Source organism: Podarcis cretensis (assembly GCF_951804945.1).
Source record: "Podarcis cretensis genome assembly, chromosome: 8".
Classification (NCBI taxonomy): domain Eukaryota; kingdom Metazoa; phylum Chordata; class Lepidosauria; order Squamata; family Lacertidae; genus Podarcis; species Podarcis cretensis.
In genome coordinates this window covers 27323110-27340674 of record NC_137177.1, presented here as the reverse complement: position 1 = coordinate 27340674, position 17565 = coordinate 27323110, and the positions used below count along the sequence as shown (strand labels likewise).

The window sequence follows — 17565 nt, the reverse complement described above, 5'->3', positions numbered from 1 at the left end:
TTATTATTATTATTATTATTATTATTATTATTTTAAATCATTGATTTTTATCCACCCAGATATTACCTGGGGTAACTTGCACAAGCATGTTGCCCTGTGGAGCAGCCTCACTGCAGCTGCTTTTTCAAATGGTCCCTGAACTACTGGGTTGCCTGCATGAATCAAGTCTTAGCAACATTTGTGGGACCAGCTACCATCAGTCACCATATCCAGGTTTACAAATATAATCAAATGAATATTGATTCAGTCACCAAGTGTATCCATACTTCAAATGTGGCAAGTAAGAAGAGAGTCTAAGTCGGGCTTCGTCAACCTCGGTCCTCCAGATGTTTTTGGCCTACAATTCCCATGATCCCTAGCTAGCAGGACCAGTGGTCAGGGATGATGGGAACTGTAGTCTCAAAACATCTGGAGGGCCGAGGTTGAGGAAGCCTGGTCTAAGATCACATATATGGCAACAGTAATAGCTTGGTGGATAAGCTTCTGAACTTCCATGGTAATTGATGGAGAACCATGTCATCTTACTGGAAGGAACAGCAAAGAGACAGAGGAAGAAATGTTTAAATGTCAGTGAAAATTAGCTCATCATCCATCCATACAAAACTAAGAGTTAATGCAGGGAGAGCCTTTTTGGTTCAGAGAATACACTAGCACCCTGCTGTTTTGCACTAGTACAGTACAGCTTGCTTCCAATTTCAGCTAGTGCTGGGTGAGCAAATTTCCAGATAGAGAAATAATCCCAAACTTATTTCAAAACAGAAAGACACTCCTTTTTGGTGGAGAAAAAGAAAAAAAGCCCTGTACTCAAATCAATAGCCATTTTGAACAAATTTCCTCACCTTGAAAACTTTAGTCCGAATTTCAACAACAGGTTTTTGCTGTAGTAGTAGGAGAGGTCCAAAGAAGCTATCAGCAGTGACAAACTATAGGGAAAGGAACATGACTAGAGTGGCATGTCAGGGTGCATGGATACAGGTGTGTTTGCAGAGCACAGGGACTCTTCACCATGGAGAAAGGCTGTCCGCAACTTTGGAGGCCCAATGCCCAAAACTGAATTAAGAATCTGCAGATAACATTGAGCACCAAATGTCATGTATCTGTAGAACTGAAGGAGAGAGTCGTCCTTAAGTATGATCATCCTTATTTTTTTATTTTATGTAGATATTCTGATGTAGCATCCGACAGCAAGCATTGGAGCAAATTCCTAGGCTTCAAACAGTGAATGGGAAAACAAGTGTCAGAGGGGAAGGCTTCACTTACATCAAAGGTGCAGGCCATTTTAAAGGTTTGTTTAAGACTTTCAGCAGATGTATTTAAAAAGAAAAAAAAGACCTCCCAAAAATTACTCTCCCAAGATAGAGGTTAACACTCTATTCCAAGATTCACAGAATTGTAGAGTTGGGACACCCTGAAGATCATCTAGCCCAGCTCCCTTGCAATGCAGGAATATGCAGTTGTCCAATACAGGGATTAAACCTGCATGGCAAAAAGAGTAGGAACGAATGGCTGCCCTCCGTTGCCACCTCCACTGGAGCCATATAGCCAGGGGCTAAGGAAGCCTCTCCGGCACCCACTGGCAGAGGAAGAGGAGTGTGTGGGGAGCACACCGCACCCAGCAGCGCGATCCTGGTGGGGTGCCATTGAGACTGCCCCCCCGCCCATGCTGGGCACCACGCCCCCAGAATGTTGTCACGCCCCTGTGGGCGGTGTGCCACACCCCCGGGACACACGTCAGCCCCATCCCCACCTGCTCTCCGCTCCCCAGTGCCAGAGCATGAAGCTCCGCCACTGTCAGCACCCAGGGCGGGGCATGTACGGGCGCCACAGGGATGCAGCGGGCCATCTTGTTACCCCCCCCGGGTGGCACCTGGGGTGAGCCGCCCTCCCACCCCCTCTTCATATGCCCCTGCATACAGCACCCATTGCAAACAGCAGAGGGAGAGATCTGATCATCTCAGATTTATAACAGACGATTCTTCTATGTACAGTGGTACCTCGGGTTAAGAACTTAATTCATTCTGGAGGTCCGTTCTTAACCGGAAACTGTTCTTAACCTGAAGTACCACTTTAGCTAATGGGGCCTCCCGCTGCCACCACTGTGCTATGTTCTCATTCTGAAGCAAAGTTCTTAACCCGAGGTACTATTTCTGGGTTAGCGGAGTCTGTAACCTGAAGTGTCTGTAACCCGTGGTACCACTGTATTCTTATTTTGAACTGCATTGTTAAATTGTTTTATACAAGTTTAAGTTTTGCTTGTCACCTAGAACATATAAATTTAAAATAAATGAATAATGCCAGGTTATCAAGGTGAAGACATGTGCTCAGCCCTCTAGAAGCGCCTTTCTGTGAACATGGTGTGCTACGAGACACTTGCCAGAAGTACAAAAGCCCTTTACTGTGCCTCTGCTGCAACAACAGTCCCAGAAGACAAATAACTGAAGAATGAGACCAAAGGAAGGGCCACTGTGAGTTTAGTCCTTATACGTGAACCACCACTGCCCACATAAAATAGGGTGTTGATATTGCTACACACACGAGAACAGTAAACGAACATGAAATAAATTTGGAGCTAACGGAAATAGCTTCCCACACAGCACCATTCGAAACTGCTGAAATGCACAGTTGACTCCCACTGGCCTGATGCCCTTTTGAGAGAGATGTTGCACCTTACTTACAGTGTTTCAGCAATTTGCTAAGAGTCAGTATTTTTTATGCCAATTACAAGGACAGATATAAGGAAGAAAAATTACTTAGGTCCCCCCACCCAGCTCACTAAAACATTAAATTTGAAGCAGAGCTACACTTAAGTTTAAGACAACACCAAACCACCTCGTCAAGTGTCAAATTTCTATTGTTTCATAAAGAATGGAACACAGAGCAATTTCACATGTAATTTCAGTAAAAAGCCCATGGAAGCCCTTTACACCAGGGATAGGGAACCAGTGGCCTTTCAGGTGTTGTTAGACTACAGTTCCCATCATCCCGGACCACTGGCTATGCTGGCTGGGGCTCATGAGAGTTTGGGGTCCAACAACACTGGGAGGGCCATATAGGTTCCTCAGCCCTGCTTTGCCTCATGGGTAGAGAAGCTGCAGCCCTTTAGATGTTGTTGGGCTATGACTCCTATAAAGTATTTTTTTACTCACTAAATTTATATTCCACCCATCAACCCAACTTTTATAACAAGATTTATCCAGTATCAGCTTGTCCATACACTGAAGATCCTTCTGAGAGGCCCTGCACTTTGTGACCCCACCACCACCCATATCATAGATTATCATGCTGGTCAGAGTCTTTTCAACACTGGCATGAAAACTGGAGCTTCCTTCCAAAGGAGGTCCATCTCATTCCATCTTCATTAGTCTACAGCTATTACATGGAGGGGTTTCCCTGCCTTTTAGAGTTAATTGCTGAATGACTGACATTGCTATAATTCTATTGTCTATTTTGTTGTTGCTGTTGCTGAGATGTGCCTTGTATTTTAGCCATGATGCTTTAAAACAATGTACTAAAACAATCAGTATTTTCATAGTTGCTTCATGGAACCACAAATTGAAAGGATGTGGAAAAAATATTTTAACAAACAACTGTAAACAAAAAAGTTCTCATGTATGAATGCTGACGTTATACCTTTGCACTGAGATAGCCGATATAGTGCCTTCTAGATGATGTCTGACTCCCATTTCCATCAACTCCTGTCAGCATTGCCAATGGTAAAAAATGAAGGGAGTTGGAATCCAACAACACTAGGAAGGCATTACAATGACTATTCCTAGCTTAACACTTGGAAGCTGTACATAAGGTAAAATCTTCCATTAGAATTCTAAAAACAACTCATTACAAACAAGCAGCAGGTATTTTTTGCCACACAGGTAGAAAGCTCAAAGTGAAGCCTGCCATCTAGTGTCTCGAGAGCAGAAGAGCCTGACTACACAACACATAACATGAGGCACTTATATAATTGGAGCAACCAGAAAAATTGGGCATGAATGCCAAGTTGAGGCTTGTCAGACAGGCAAGTGCAACAGGAACAACAACATTCTGACCAACATGCCTGCAAATCTTGAACTGAAATAATAAGGGTGAATTATAGTCAGCAGTAAATTTTGTTTACAACTGCCACAGATAAGGCCTTTGCCAAATATGAAGACTCTGTGCAAAAGGCAGCAAATCTATTTTATTCCATTTTTAAAATGTGTATGCCATATCCTTGTCATCATCATTACTATTCAGAGGCTTAACAAGATCTCATTAAACTCTGCCCTGCCTTTTATATGGGACCGGTCTTAAGAATAAGACGTGAATATTGGGAAACATTCCTTTCACTTTCACCTCACCTCCCTATTGACCTCCCCACTCCCACCATCCCAATGTTATTCTTCTCACAGGTGAGCTTGCTTCTAGGATCAGAGCTCAGTTGGGAGGAATAGTGAGGCTGGTGCTGCATAGAAACTGACAAGCTGGGCTCAACCCACCTTGAGGATGTGTTTAAGGAAGAGGAGAGAAGCAGGGCAAACACTGAAACAAACACTGACACAAGTATAGTCCATGTCCCCAAGAAGCCTGCCATCTAAAATCCTGGAGGCTTTATCAACAAAATAGAAATTAGTGTTGCCAGCACATCAGTGCAATACCATTACAATGCTGCATAGTAACATTAAATGCATTTCAAAGGCCTGGTTCACATGTAACGTGAAGTCAAAGTGTGGCTTAGCAAGCCTGTAATATCCATGGGGGAAATTGCAGTCTCTTCACCTCTTCCCTGGTCCTGCTCCTGCTGCTGCACCACCCAGAGGTAAGCAATGGTTAGGTTTAGAATTACATGTGAAACCAGGTCCATGGTCGCTTAAAAAGAACCAAATCATGAGCCTGACTTTGGACAACACAAGTCAAGGCTTGCTGCTCCTGGCACAACTACAAGTAGAGGAGGAATGAAGCAGGGGTTGTTGTGCATCAAAACTCTGCTCATTTGCATTAAGTCATAGCTAACCATTAACTAAGCCTTAATGTGACATTTGAACACAGCGGCAAAAGATATACAAATATACCATTTCCTCTAGTGCTGTGTCCTCCAAGTCAAATCCATTCTGTAAAATTTGCCCCGTTTTCAGTTATGCAAGGAAGGGAAAATAAAAACATACGACTTCAGAATGCTGCTGTAAGAGTAAAAAGTTTTCTAGGAAAGCAAGAATGACACAGCAAGCGTTTAATAGAGACCTGCACCAAAAAGGCATTGCTATGCTGATTCACATTAATCCTCACTGCATCATAAAACCCAGACAACTATTATGTCCTCTGGAGGGTTTAATATCCACAAGCTAAAAAAAAATTAATTAATCTTTTCATGAGAACACAAGGCAAAACAAAAGCTCAGTCTAATAGATTTTATCTTATTATCAGCCATATTACTCCATAAGGCAGCAGATTAGCTGCAGCAACCAAGCAGAAACTGCTTCTTCCTCACAGTTTCTTCAAAAAGCAGCTGGGGAAAAACTTTCCTTGGGATCCCCTCGTGGCCAACAAGGTGCACAACAATGCTACTCAGAAGACTCACAAGGTCTTCTAATCTAAATAGCTAAGCACCTATTGTGCAAGCGGTAAACAAACAAATGGCAAAGGACAGAAATCAGTCCAGCCACCTGGTTGGGAAATACATGTAAGTAAATAAAAGATGGGGGAGAAAATGCTGAAGTCAACAGAGCTGGTCTCAAAAGACCTGGACTGCAAAGCTCTGCTTCATGGCCACTCTGGCCTCTGCCCAGAGCCCTATTTGCAGTAGGTAACTGATACTTGGTGGGAGGGAAGTAGCCTCATCGTCCCCCAAGCTACATGCATTCAATTTAATGTACACATAGAGTCTACAAAGATGCAACTATCTGCATGCAAGATTCTCTTCCAGGATTCCTAATTACCTAGGCTGGAACAGCTGCAAGTACACAGACTCCATGCAGGCACACAAGACTCCCCATGTTCACTCTATGTTGTGAGTACAAGGCTATAGAGATCTTAAATAGTTACTTGGGAAGATAAAACAGCAACATGCTGCATCAATTGCTCCTAGCAACTGAAATCTAGCATTGCCAAGCTGGGCTGTTTGTGGGGAGGGGGGCAGTGTTAAACCCTCTGATTCAAAAGTCACAGGAATTTTGGCTTTAGCTGCATTAACTCAGCCATGAAAAGTTTGCAGATTTGATCACTGCACCATGAAGGCATACATTACTATGGGGGGAATATTAAATACATCTGAGCAGTGGCTTTTTTCTCAAAAAATGTTTAGGGGTTCTCTCATTTTCCTACTCATCTTGAAATACTGCCCCTCAATGAGGCCAAACTTAGATTCACAAAATGTTTAGGGGTATGCGTACCCCTGCGTACCCCCCCCGAAAAAAGCACTGCATCTAAGAATAGAACCCTTACAACAATTATCACTTAGATTATCCAAAGAGCATTCTGCAGTACAGCATAGCTTGCATCAAATCTCAAGGGAAAAGAAATGGGGCAGTAACACTAGTGAAACATCCAATTAAAGGAACAATTACAGCACATAATAGTAGCTCTGCTATCATCAGGAGCACCAACACGAAGACATTTCAGTCACGGATTCCAGCATAGACAGGAAACTGCAGTTATGCCAACCAAGTCATTAGGGCCTTGGAGACCGATTTCTGCTGTGTCCCAAGCTGGCCTTTCCATAACTAATCCCTGTCATTACGGGCACTGGGACAATGCATGACAGAACAGTGCCTCCTGGTTCCCAAGTCTTGGACTACAAAAAATAAAAATAAAAATCAATGGCCACTGTGCAGATTTGGGGTCACAAACTTTTTAAAAGGCTGCAACAATAAAACTAAGTCAGAAAATCTCTTTGCCATATCATTTGGGGGGAGTCTTTTTAAAAGGACAGAATGCATAGTCTATATCATCCACAAAACAAATAGTTTCTTACAATTATCTCTAATAGATCAGGCAACACCAGAAATGTCAAAAGGCAGGTGGGTCACTTGCAAAAGTAATTGCCTTTGCTGCACATTATGTATTGTTAAGAATTTTGGCAAAAAAAAAAAATCAGATGGAAAAGAGTTTACAGCATCTTACTGCCAGTTTTGCACAAATTTTGAAACTTGCCAAATCCTTTTTATGCCATCAATTAAAGTCACCTACATAGGTTAATTTGACCTGGGAAAGTCATATAGCACAGACAACTGTTTTTAATTCCATGTTTAATCCTTTCCTTCACACACAACACATGGCATAATGCCATGCACAAATAAATTAGAGAAGTGCTTCTGAACCCAAATAAATCATTTTCCTTCTCCATTGGTACACCACAACCATTGGTCCATTTAGCTCAGTACTATCTACTCAGAATGAAAGTAGCTCCCCAGGTTTTCAAACAGCAGCTTTTCCTAGCCTTACATGGAGATGTTGGGGATGTAACTTGGGACCTTCTGCCTGGAAAGCATTTTTGAATTCTACCACTGACCTATAACCTCTCAACCGCAGAACTGTCATTGTGACCCAGAAGCTGTTTTGAGAAAAGCTTCTGGCATCATAACTGCTTTTCACAGAAATTTTTGAAAAAGCTGAGTGTACATAAGATCACATACTTGCAAATTTTTCAAACCAAGGGAGAAAATGTCTTCCAGGTCTAAAACTCATTCAGGTCAAAATCTTAAACTAACAGCAAACTCAGAGCTCTTTATGTACTTGTTTGTAGGGTCAGGCATCTGCCTGGTGAAGGACTGATCAAATTCTGTCAAATAATCAGATATACTTTAGGAATTAACTTTATAAATTTAACTTTAGAATTCTAAGCACAGTGACTGCAATCTTGTGCATAAACCAGCTCAATATTTGACTGTGGTCAAATAATATACAATCAGTGCATAATATCTGACTATTCAATTGACCACTGTGCCAATGCCATTTGTGCCAGTGTGCCAATGCCACAATTAAGACTAAAAGTGAACTTTAAAAAATGAAAATTTAGAACGATTGGGGACAGAAGGGATTGCAAACACTGATTCTGGATAATCAGAAGAACACTTACCAATGCTGTCTTCCGTTTCCTGTGACATGCTTGGTTTTTGAGCAAATCTTGCAAAAGAAAAGAGAAATTAGAAATTTTTATTAAATCATGGATTTGACATCCAAGCAAAACAAAAACATCTCCAGTCAAAAACACAAACTCATATACAATATGGTCAAAGAGTGTTCCTAGGAACTTTAGGATTTCCTTCTTACATGCAAAGTTCCAACTTAACGAGAAGGTTGGTGGTTCAAGCACACCCAGGATTCCTACATTGCAGAGGGTTGGACTACATGACCAACCCACTACAAAACTCCATTGAATATAATGGAACTTACTTCCAAGTAAAAATTATGTTGAAGGACAAGATCAGGGTTCTGGTGACAACACATTATGTCACTACCAATGCCAGACAAAATGTGTGGACCCCAAATTACATTTAAACTTTAAAATCATATTATTTTCACTCTGTAGGACAAATCTTTAACCCAGATCAGATCAAAACAGAACTTCTGCACATCAGTAATAACCCTAAAAACACATCAGTCCATTTCTCTCTAAGGTCATTCCATGTCAGTTCAACGCGGTCATGCCACCCACTGTCTTGAATTTTGATGAAACTTGGTGTACACCCTTCCTTTATGGTTGAAAGAAACCCCCTTTCTTGGAGGAAATAAAATAAAATGTACACAAGGCCGAGGATCTCAAGAGGGACAGAAACGCAGATTTCATGAAACTTTGGAGTGCTATAAAATCAAAACCGTTTGTGATAGAGGGGAAAAAATTTAAGGGGGTTTCTTTCAACCAAGGGCAATTCAGTCACATGAGCACAAACCTGCAGTCTGAAGTGGTACTTCCTAAAAGACAGGTTAACATTTAATTACCCAGATTTTTAAAGTCCCAAGTTTGGGAAACCCTGTCTTACTGCAACATTTGATTTTCTAGATAGGTTATGATTTCATTTGTACCCTTAAGAACAGTGGTCGGCAACCTATGGTCCATGGGCCACAAGCGGCCCATAGGGGTCATTTAACTGGCCCATGGACCCCTGCCGTCCACTTGGTCAGCTTCCGTGCACTGCGCTAAACCGGTGTGGAGCAGACAGGGGACCACCTTCTGCGACGCTGGCCAGCTTCCCATTGGTTGCAGGAAGCTCCTGCAGCCAATGGGAAGTTGTGCACGCCTCCTCCGTGTCGGAAGGAGTATCGAAAATAGCATTTGCGCATGCGTGTGTCAGCCCACTCCGGTGTCTGTGGGACCGTGAACCGGCCCAAGCCACAAAAACCTTGCCAACCCCTGCTTAAGAACCATTCACAAATGAAGTTGCATATTAAGCTATTTTTAACCTGGTCTTGTCTGCAGCATCATTTTCTATGCTTCCAGTTTAGCTCTACTGACAAACCAAGTGGGTGGAAATTTTAAGTAGAAATGTATCCTTTGGGCAAAACATGAGAGGCTACCCATCTAGCTCTTCCTTGACCTGAAGGAAAGGCAGAACAAAGGAAAGGAGGCTTGTAGAAACCACACTGAGCTATAGGTTTATTGCTAGTCTCAAGGTGTGTGGGTGAGATGACAAAGGAGTAGCAATCCTCTGAAAACCAAAGCTTTGGTCTCCAGCAGCATTAACACACAAACTGTAATGCAACTAGACAGTGAAAAGTTTTCATCTCCTAAGAAATAGCTCTCATGTTGGGAAGTGATACTAGTTAGGGGATTCTCTCTTATTTATATCCAGTCCTTCCACAAAGGAGTTTGAGAAAGCATGCCTAGTTTGTTTCCCACATCTAATCCTCACAACAACCTTGTGGGGTAGATTAGCCAGAGAGTGCCTGGCTTCACAGATGAGAAGGAATTTGGCATGCACACATAAATTTGCACACATGGGGGGGGGGAGCTCTTCCAGTCTATTCAGGATTGAGGACTACCCATTTTTAAGAAATTAAGAGGCTCTGGAAGTGACCTTCTGTAGAAAACTACTGCCAAATCCCCTACAGGTTGCCACTTGTTCAGAATAAATGTGCCATGAATCAGCCACATTCTTTCAAGTTTATGCTTCAAAAAATTGATAGATAGTAGACCTAATTTATATGGACACCACGTTGGATTTTAGTTTCTTTCACAATAAGCTTCACCAGAAAGGTCAATCTGCACACAAACAAGCGGTTACCAACTCCCCTAACACAGTCACAAGACAGGCCGATACGCATGCTTCTAAATTAAACAAGGAAAAACCACCAACTCCATGAAAGAAAAAAATACTGTAGTATGAAAGCTTGCAAGTTCCAAAAGGGAGGCTTTCCTCACAATAGGGAACATCTGAGCCGCTACTAGTGCTAAATTTCAAAGGTAGTCAGAGTTACAGCTAAAGTAACAAAGTATTTGCAACATCATCAAAACCAAACAAATGTACCACAACGTTCTCATGGCACTTTTTCTCTAGGCGGTGCACATCTGTGCATACCACAGGAAAGCAGCATGTAAGCAACAGTTTATCAGCTATTAGACAACTCAAGAAAGCATGAATCCTCTGGACAATATGCATATTACTATTACATTAGCCATATTACTATTACATAGTTTTAACACACTCATGTGTTTAAGCAGTATGGTTGGAATCAGGTCTTATTTGAGAAGCCCCCCCAGATTTTCATGGATATGCCAGTCAACTCCCAAATGTAGTTCATGTCACAGCTACTCCCTAAAGAAGTTCCCCCTGCATTCCCTGATAACTATGATTGTGAAGGCTATGACTACCCATAGTCAGCTCCATCTATTCATGTTAACTCTTAAACAAGATGAAGCCATTTGTTCTTGAATAGTTGAGCCAGCTAGGTAGCATCAAAAGTTAAGCATTCACACCAAATACCTTTGTTTTGCAATGTAAATTAGCAGGGATGGAGACCCATCACTGGGGGCCAAATACAGCCCTCCAAGTCTCACCATCCAGCCCATAGGAATGTTCTCAAGCCACACTTCCTCTCCCTATGTCACAACCCCCACTGCCCCTCCTTAAATATTTTTGACTGGCTGGAATGTGTCCTCTTGGTTGCCTAGATGGCAACATGGATGTATTCATCAATCCAGGATTCCCAGGAACTCTTCAACTTCACCAAGAACAGTAAGTGGCTTCCTAGCAAGTGGGAGTCAACATGTCTTGTAAAATGGGTCATTTGCACAATTTGCTAGGCCTTTTGAGCTAGTCAACTAGTTAATGCCTCTAGCTAAATGACGAAACTGTACCCTAGAATCCCAGATTCCCCATTTTTCAAAACAAGAAATGATGTGAATACGCACACAACTGACTGCAATTCTACCTAACAGTGTGATTCTACACTCATGATTTCAGGTCCTGATTTATAAGTGCCAGTATCTAATGATTACAACAAAGCAGCTCGGTACTTGGAACTCTGCCAGTTTTATTTAGTGATACTTCCATAAAGCTAAAGCCACAAGACATGCAATAGCCATTTTAGAAGACCAGCCCTCATGGTTTGGTGAAAGACATCAATGCTTTGCAGATTCACCTGAGCCCAAAAGATTGTGGAGCTCAGAAACCAAAAGGCAAAGGTTTAAAAATCCCAACAAGCTACCTAGCAGTGGCAGAGAACAAATAGCTAAAATAAATAAGTACATGTTGTAATAAATTAAAAAATTAAAAAAATTGTCCAGTAGCACCTTAGAGACCAACTAAGTTTGTTCTGGGTATAAGCTTCAGTGTGTATCATGCACACGAAAGCTTATACCCAGAACAAACTTAGTTGGTCTATAAGGTACTACTGGAAGGAATTTTTATTATTATTTTGTTTCGACTACAGCAGACCAACACGGCCACCTACCTGTAACTAGAACTACCTGACGCCAAGTACATGTTGTGTTACTCACATATACAGTTTTATATGCAAAGTTTCAGGAGTAATAATTTCTTGAGAAAGTTTCCATTTCTGATTTCCATACATGGAAACTGCTTTTGTGAGATAATGCTTAACACTCTCTCCACAGGACACTGCACGTAAGTGACTACAATAGTTACCAATATACCCAAAGAATGCCAACAAACCTCTTGATACAAAATGGGATCAAATTTATCAAACAAGAAATGCTTCAATTTGTTGCTGGCTAGTTCTTAAACCAACATGACTTAAAAAGGAATGATGCTTGTGCATCTGGAATAATTTACTTGGGTGTACACTCACCTGTGAGCCAATTCAGAAGAGTCATCAAGCTAGAGGGAATAAAAGAATCATAAACATGTAGAGTTGGAAGGGACCCCAAGGGTCATCTAGCCCAAACAAACCCCTTGCAATGCAGGAATCTCAGCTAAAGCATCCATGAGAGATGGTCATCCAACCTCTGCTTAAAAACTTTCATGGAAGGAGAGTCCACAACCTCCCAAGGGAGACTATTCCACTGTCAAACAGCTCTTACTGTCAGATACGGTAGTTTTCCCAAACCTTAATATCCAAAAAGGCCAAATCTGAGAAACGGGTCAAGATCCCAATAGAAAAACTTAAGATTCAGAATTTATTCCAATCATAGATTGGGAGGAGTGTTTAATGCACGTAAGTATGTACGTACACTTCTGCATATTAGGAAAGAGAGATCATTCAGTTTCAAACATAAATGTTTCAGATTAACATTTTAGCTTTATTGGTGCTATAGCTTACCAGGGCAACAATATATTTCATTTTAATGGAATAAAAAGAACCAAACTTAAAAAAGAACCCCCTCGACTCCTAGCATTTTGCAACCTGCTCTACCTTGCACTTGTCTGATCCACAGCAGGACCCACTGCTGTGAATGCACTGCCTCCTCTGTCCTTTCTCCTGCCTTTGCAGCTGGGCACCTGTATGCCTCAACACACTCAATCATTTTGTAAAGAACAAACAAAGGCAAAGAAGCCGTTGAATCTGGCTAGGTCACCCTCCCCAAACACATTGGGTTAATTCAGAGTAGCAGCTGTGGCAGAAGCACTCTACTTGTAGCTGCCTGATAATCCCTTCAGTTCTGCTCTCAATTCCACTCCCCCCTCCATCCATCCAAATGAGGTCAGGTCAGAATCACTGTAAACAGCAAAATTAGGCAACCACCCCAAACTCCAGCTAAGAACAGGAACTGGAGAAGTACAAGACACCAGATGATTCTGTTCTAAATAGCCACTTACAGTGATCAAAATCAGAGCTTCTGAACATCCTACACATTTCAAAGGAATCTCCATTTTTTTCCAGGACATGCAACATGAATGTATGTAGGTGGAAGGAAGCCCAGAGCATCTTTGGCATGGAAAAGGCAACAGATTCCCTTTATTCTATAACACCACAACACAGCTCTTTAATAGATGCTTTAGAGAAGGAATAGGCAAACTTGGCCCTCCAGATGTTTTGGGACTACAACTCCCATAATCCCTAGCTAACAGGACCTGTGGTCAGGGATGATGGGAGTTGTGGTCCCAAAACATCTGCAGGGCCAAGTTTGCCTATGCCTACTTTAGAGTGTTGTGTCCCTTGGCTTATGACATTTTCATCCAATAACATCACCACTGGTGGCTGCAACCACACTCAAATTTCACAGCTATAACATCCAAGCACAACAAAGCAATAGCACTTCGCTACACAGTTTGTTGAGCATGCAGCATCAATAGTTACTTCCTATTTCCCTTTATACACTGCACACAACTTCTCTCACGTTGTCTTCTGGCCTAGTATTTGAGGCATTAGCAAAACAGACAAGAACATTGGGAACATCAGGGTATTAACAAGACTGGTGATGCAATAGTGAGACCCACGAGAAATGAATGTTCAAAGTCTAACCAACTGGGCAAGCAGTTTTTGTTTTGGCTTTTTTGCAAAGGTGCAGTATTTTCATTTACACTGTCAAGTCATAATGCACAGCACTGCCAAGGAGCTGCCTGCACTGCAGTCAAACCCTTTCTGAACAAGTAAACCAAAGAAGCAAGCTACCAGTGTGAATGAGCCATGATGGTAATTAGCAATGGCTGAATTCAGCTCTTTAAACAATAGACTTTTGGACAGCATGTTAATTATTTTAGCATTATTCTACCATGCAACCATCCCTTCTTTAATTCCCACCCAAACATTGACCAATCACAACAGGCACACTTTGAACTAAGCACAGAGTAGTCCTCCCAAAAACACACCATCTAATAAATGATCCTGAACACATGAACACACACATTTAAAAGGTGTGGTCTATGAACAAATGTTACAGAAATTTAAAGCAAAGGTTGTCAAAGTTTAGCCCAGTTAGTTTTCCTAGTTCCAAATAAATAAAATAACATACAGGAAATTGAATGCAGATTTCCAAAGAATAGCAAGGAGAGACAAGAAGACCTTCTTAAACAAGCAATGCAAAGAAATAGAGGAAAGCAATAGAATGGGAAGAACCAGAGATCTGTTCAAGAAAATTGGAGATATGAAAGGAACATTTCGTACAAAGATTTCCATAATAAAGGACAAAAGTGGAAAGGACCTAACAGAAGCAGAAGACATCAAGAAGAGGTGGCAAGAATACACAGAGGAATTATACCAGAAAGAAACGGATGTCTCATATACCCCAGGTAGTGTGGTTGCTGACCTTGAGCCAGACATCCTGGAGAGTGAAGTCAAATGGGCCTTAGAAAGCACTGCAAATAACAAGGCCAGTGGAAGTGATGGTATTCCAGCTGAACTATTTAAAATTTTAAAAGATGATGCTGTTAAGGTGCTACACTCAATATGCCAGCAAGTTTGGAAAACTCAGCAGTGGCCAGAAGATTGGAGAAGATCAGTCTACATCCCAATCCCAAAGAAGGGCAGTGCCAAAGAATGCTCCAACTATCGCACAATTGCACTAATTTCTCACGCTAGCAAGGTTATGCTTAAAATTCTACAAGGAAGGCTCAAGCAGTATGTGGACTGAGAACTCCCAGAAGTGCAAGCTGGATTTAGAAGAGGCAGAGGAACCAGAGACCAAATTGCAAACATGCGCTGGATTATGGAGAAAGCTAGAGAGTTCCAGAAAGACATTTACTTCTGCTTCATTGACTATGCTTCTGCTTCATTGACTATGCAAAAGCCTTTGACTGTGTCGACCATGGCAAACTATGGCAAGTTCTTAAAGAAATGGGAGTGCCTGATCACCTCATCTGTCTCCTGAGAAATCTCTATGTGGGACAAGAAGCTACAGTTAGAACTGGATATGGAACAACTGACTGGTTCAAAATTGGGAAAGGACTCCCATCCAAGTACTAACCAGGCCTGACCCTGCTTAGCTTCCGAGATCAGACGAGATCGGGCGTGTTCAGGGTAGTATGATAATATCTCTTGGAAATTTATGAAGGGAAATTTAAAAGAAATGGGAGTGGGTCGGGGTTTTGAGAATGGGATTGATGCAATATATTCAGAACAAAAGGCTAAATTGATAGTAAACAATGTGGTCACTGAAGAGTTTAAAATTGAAAAAGGAACACGACAAGGCTGCCCGATTTCCCCTTTGTTACTTATATCAGTTCTGGAGGTGCTCTTGAATATGATTAGAGGGGACCGGTTGGTGGAAGGGATTCAGGTCGGAGTGAAACAATATAAACTTAAAGCTTTTGCAGATGACCTAGTTTTGACCCTGCAGGAGCCAGAATCTAGTACAAAAAGAGTATTACAACTGATTCAAGATTTTGGTCGGGTGGCAGGATTTAAACTAAATAAACAGAAAACTAAGGTGTTGGGGAAAAATCTGACAGATGTAGAGTCGGAACAGTTTCAGAGAGAAACGGAACTAACTGTGGTTAAAAAAGTAAAGTACCTAGGGGTAAACATAACAGCAAAAAATCTGAGTCTATTTAAGGATAATTATGAAAAATGTTGGTCTGAAATTAAGAGAGATTTGGATAGCTGGACAAAATTGAAGCTTTCTCTGTTAGGCCGAATCGCTGCTGTTAAGATGAATGTATTGCCAAAGATGTTGTTTTTGTTTCAAACATTGCAGATTGTGGACAAGACAGAGTGTTTCCGGAAGTGGCAGAGAGATATATCTAGATTTGTCTGGCAGGGCAAAAAGCCCAGAATTAAGTTCAAGATACTAACTGATGCGAAAGAAAGAGGGGGCTTTGCCCTGCCAGACTTAAAGTTGTATTATGAAGCCGCAGCCTTTTGCTGGCTAAAAGACTGGCTACTTCTTGAGGACACTGACGTATTGGACTTGGAAGGGTTTAATAATGCCTTTGGTTGGCATGCATATCTATGGTACGATAAGGTTAAGATTAATAAGGTCTTTAAGAACCATATTGTCAGGAAAGCAGTTTTTAAAGTCTGGACAAAATACAAAGACTTATTGGAAAATAAAACTCCGAGGTGGCTTTCACCTCTGGAAGCTAAGGCCCGAAAAAGACTCAATATGGAGGCCAACTGGCCAAAATATTGGGAAATATTAGAAAAAGATGGAGACAATTGGAAATTGCAGAGTTTGGAGAAAATGAAGGATAAAGTGCGAGACTGGTTACATTACGCTCAGATTAAAGAAGTTTTTAAAAATGACAAAAAGCTAGGGTTCCAGGTGGAGAAATCGAAGTTGGAAACAGAATTGTTAGAGCCAAAAACTAAGGTTTTATCAAGAATGTATAACTTGCTGCTGAAATGGAATACACAAGACGAAATGGTTAAATCGGTTATGATAAAGTGGGCTCAGGATATTGGGCATAATATTATGTTTGAGGACTGGGAAAGGTTGTGGACCACTGGGCTGAACTTCACTGCATGCAATGCTTTGAAGGAAAATGTAATGAAAATGATATATAGATGGTACATGACCCCAGTTAAACTTGCCAAAATATACCATTTGTCTGATAATAAATGTTGGAAATGTAAAGAACATGAAGGAACATTCTTTCACCTCTGGTGGACTTGCCCTAGAGTGAAGGCCTTCTGGGAAATGATTTATAATGAGTTGAAAAAGGTATTTAAGTATACCTTTACTAAGAAACCAGAGGCCTTCCTTCTGGGCATTGTCGGCCAGAAGGTGTTAAAGAAGGACCGAACATTTTTTATGTATGCAACAACGGCAGCAAGGATACTCATTGCCAAGAGCTGGAAAACTCAAGATCTACCCACACTGGAAGAATGGCAGATGCAGCTGATGGACTATATGCAACTGGCCGAGATGACTGGCAGAATCCGAGACCTGGGAGAAGAGAGGGTTGAAGAAGACTGGAAGAAATTCAAGATTTATCTACAAAAGTATTGTAATTTGGTTGAATGCTAAGAAGGATGCTAGATCATAAATAATTGCCTACCACTGAATTAGATTGAACTTGACGATAAGTGAGATTGAGGGAAACATAAACTTGTGGAGAATAGATTAAATTAACTGAATAAAATTTAAGAATATAAACAAGATGATAAATTGCTGGAAAAAATTTACAACGATGTAAGTGGGAGTGGGAGATGCGAGGGAGTCCAAAGAAGTTCTGAAAAATGTGTTATGATCCATGTTATATTGTTTATTATTTTTGCATTTTGTATTTTAAAAAATCTCAATAAATATTTATA

The 17565-nt window shown here is 41.3% G+C and overlaps 1 protein-coding gene across 4 annotated transcripts in view; it reads right to left on the bottom strand.

Annotated features, from left to right (window-relative positions):
• The window catches only part of PHACTR4 (phosphatase and actin regulator 4), a 99140-nt gene that overhangs the window by 63019 nt on the left and 18556 nt on the right, over nucleotides 1-17565 (bottom strand). For all 4 annotated transcript variants that reach the window (XM_079985993.1, XM_079985996.1, XM_079985992.1 and 1 more), the window contains one exon: nucleotides 8051-8097. In XM_079985993.1, the coding sequence (XP_079842119.1) occupies nucleotides 8051-8097 (47 nt within the window). Of the gene's footprint in view, nucleotides 1-8050; nucleotides 8098-17565 lie in introns of those variants that run through there.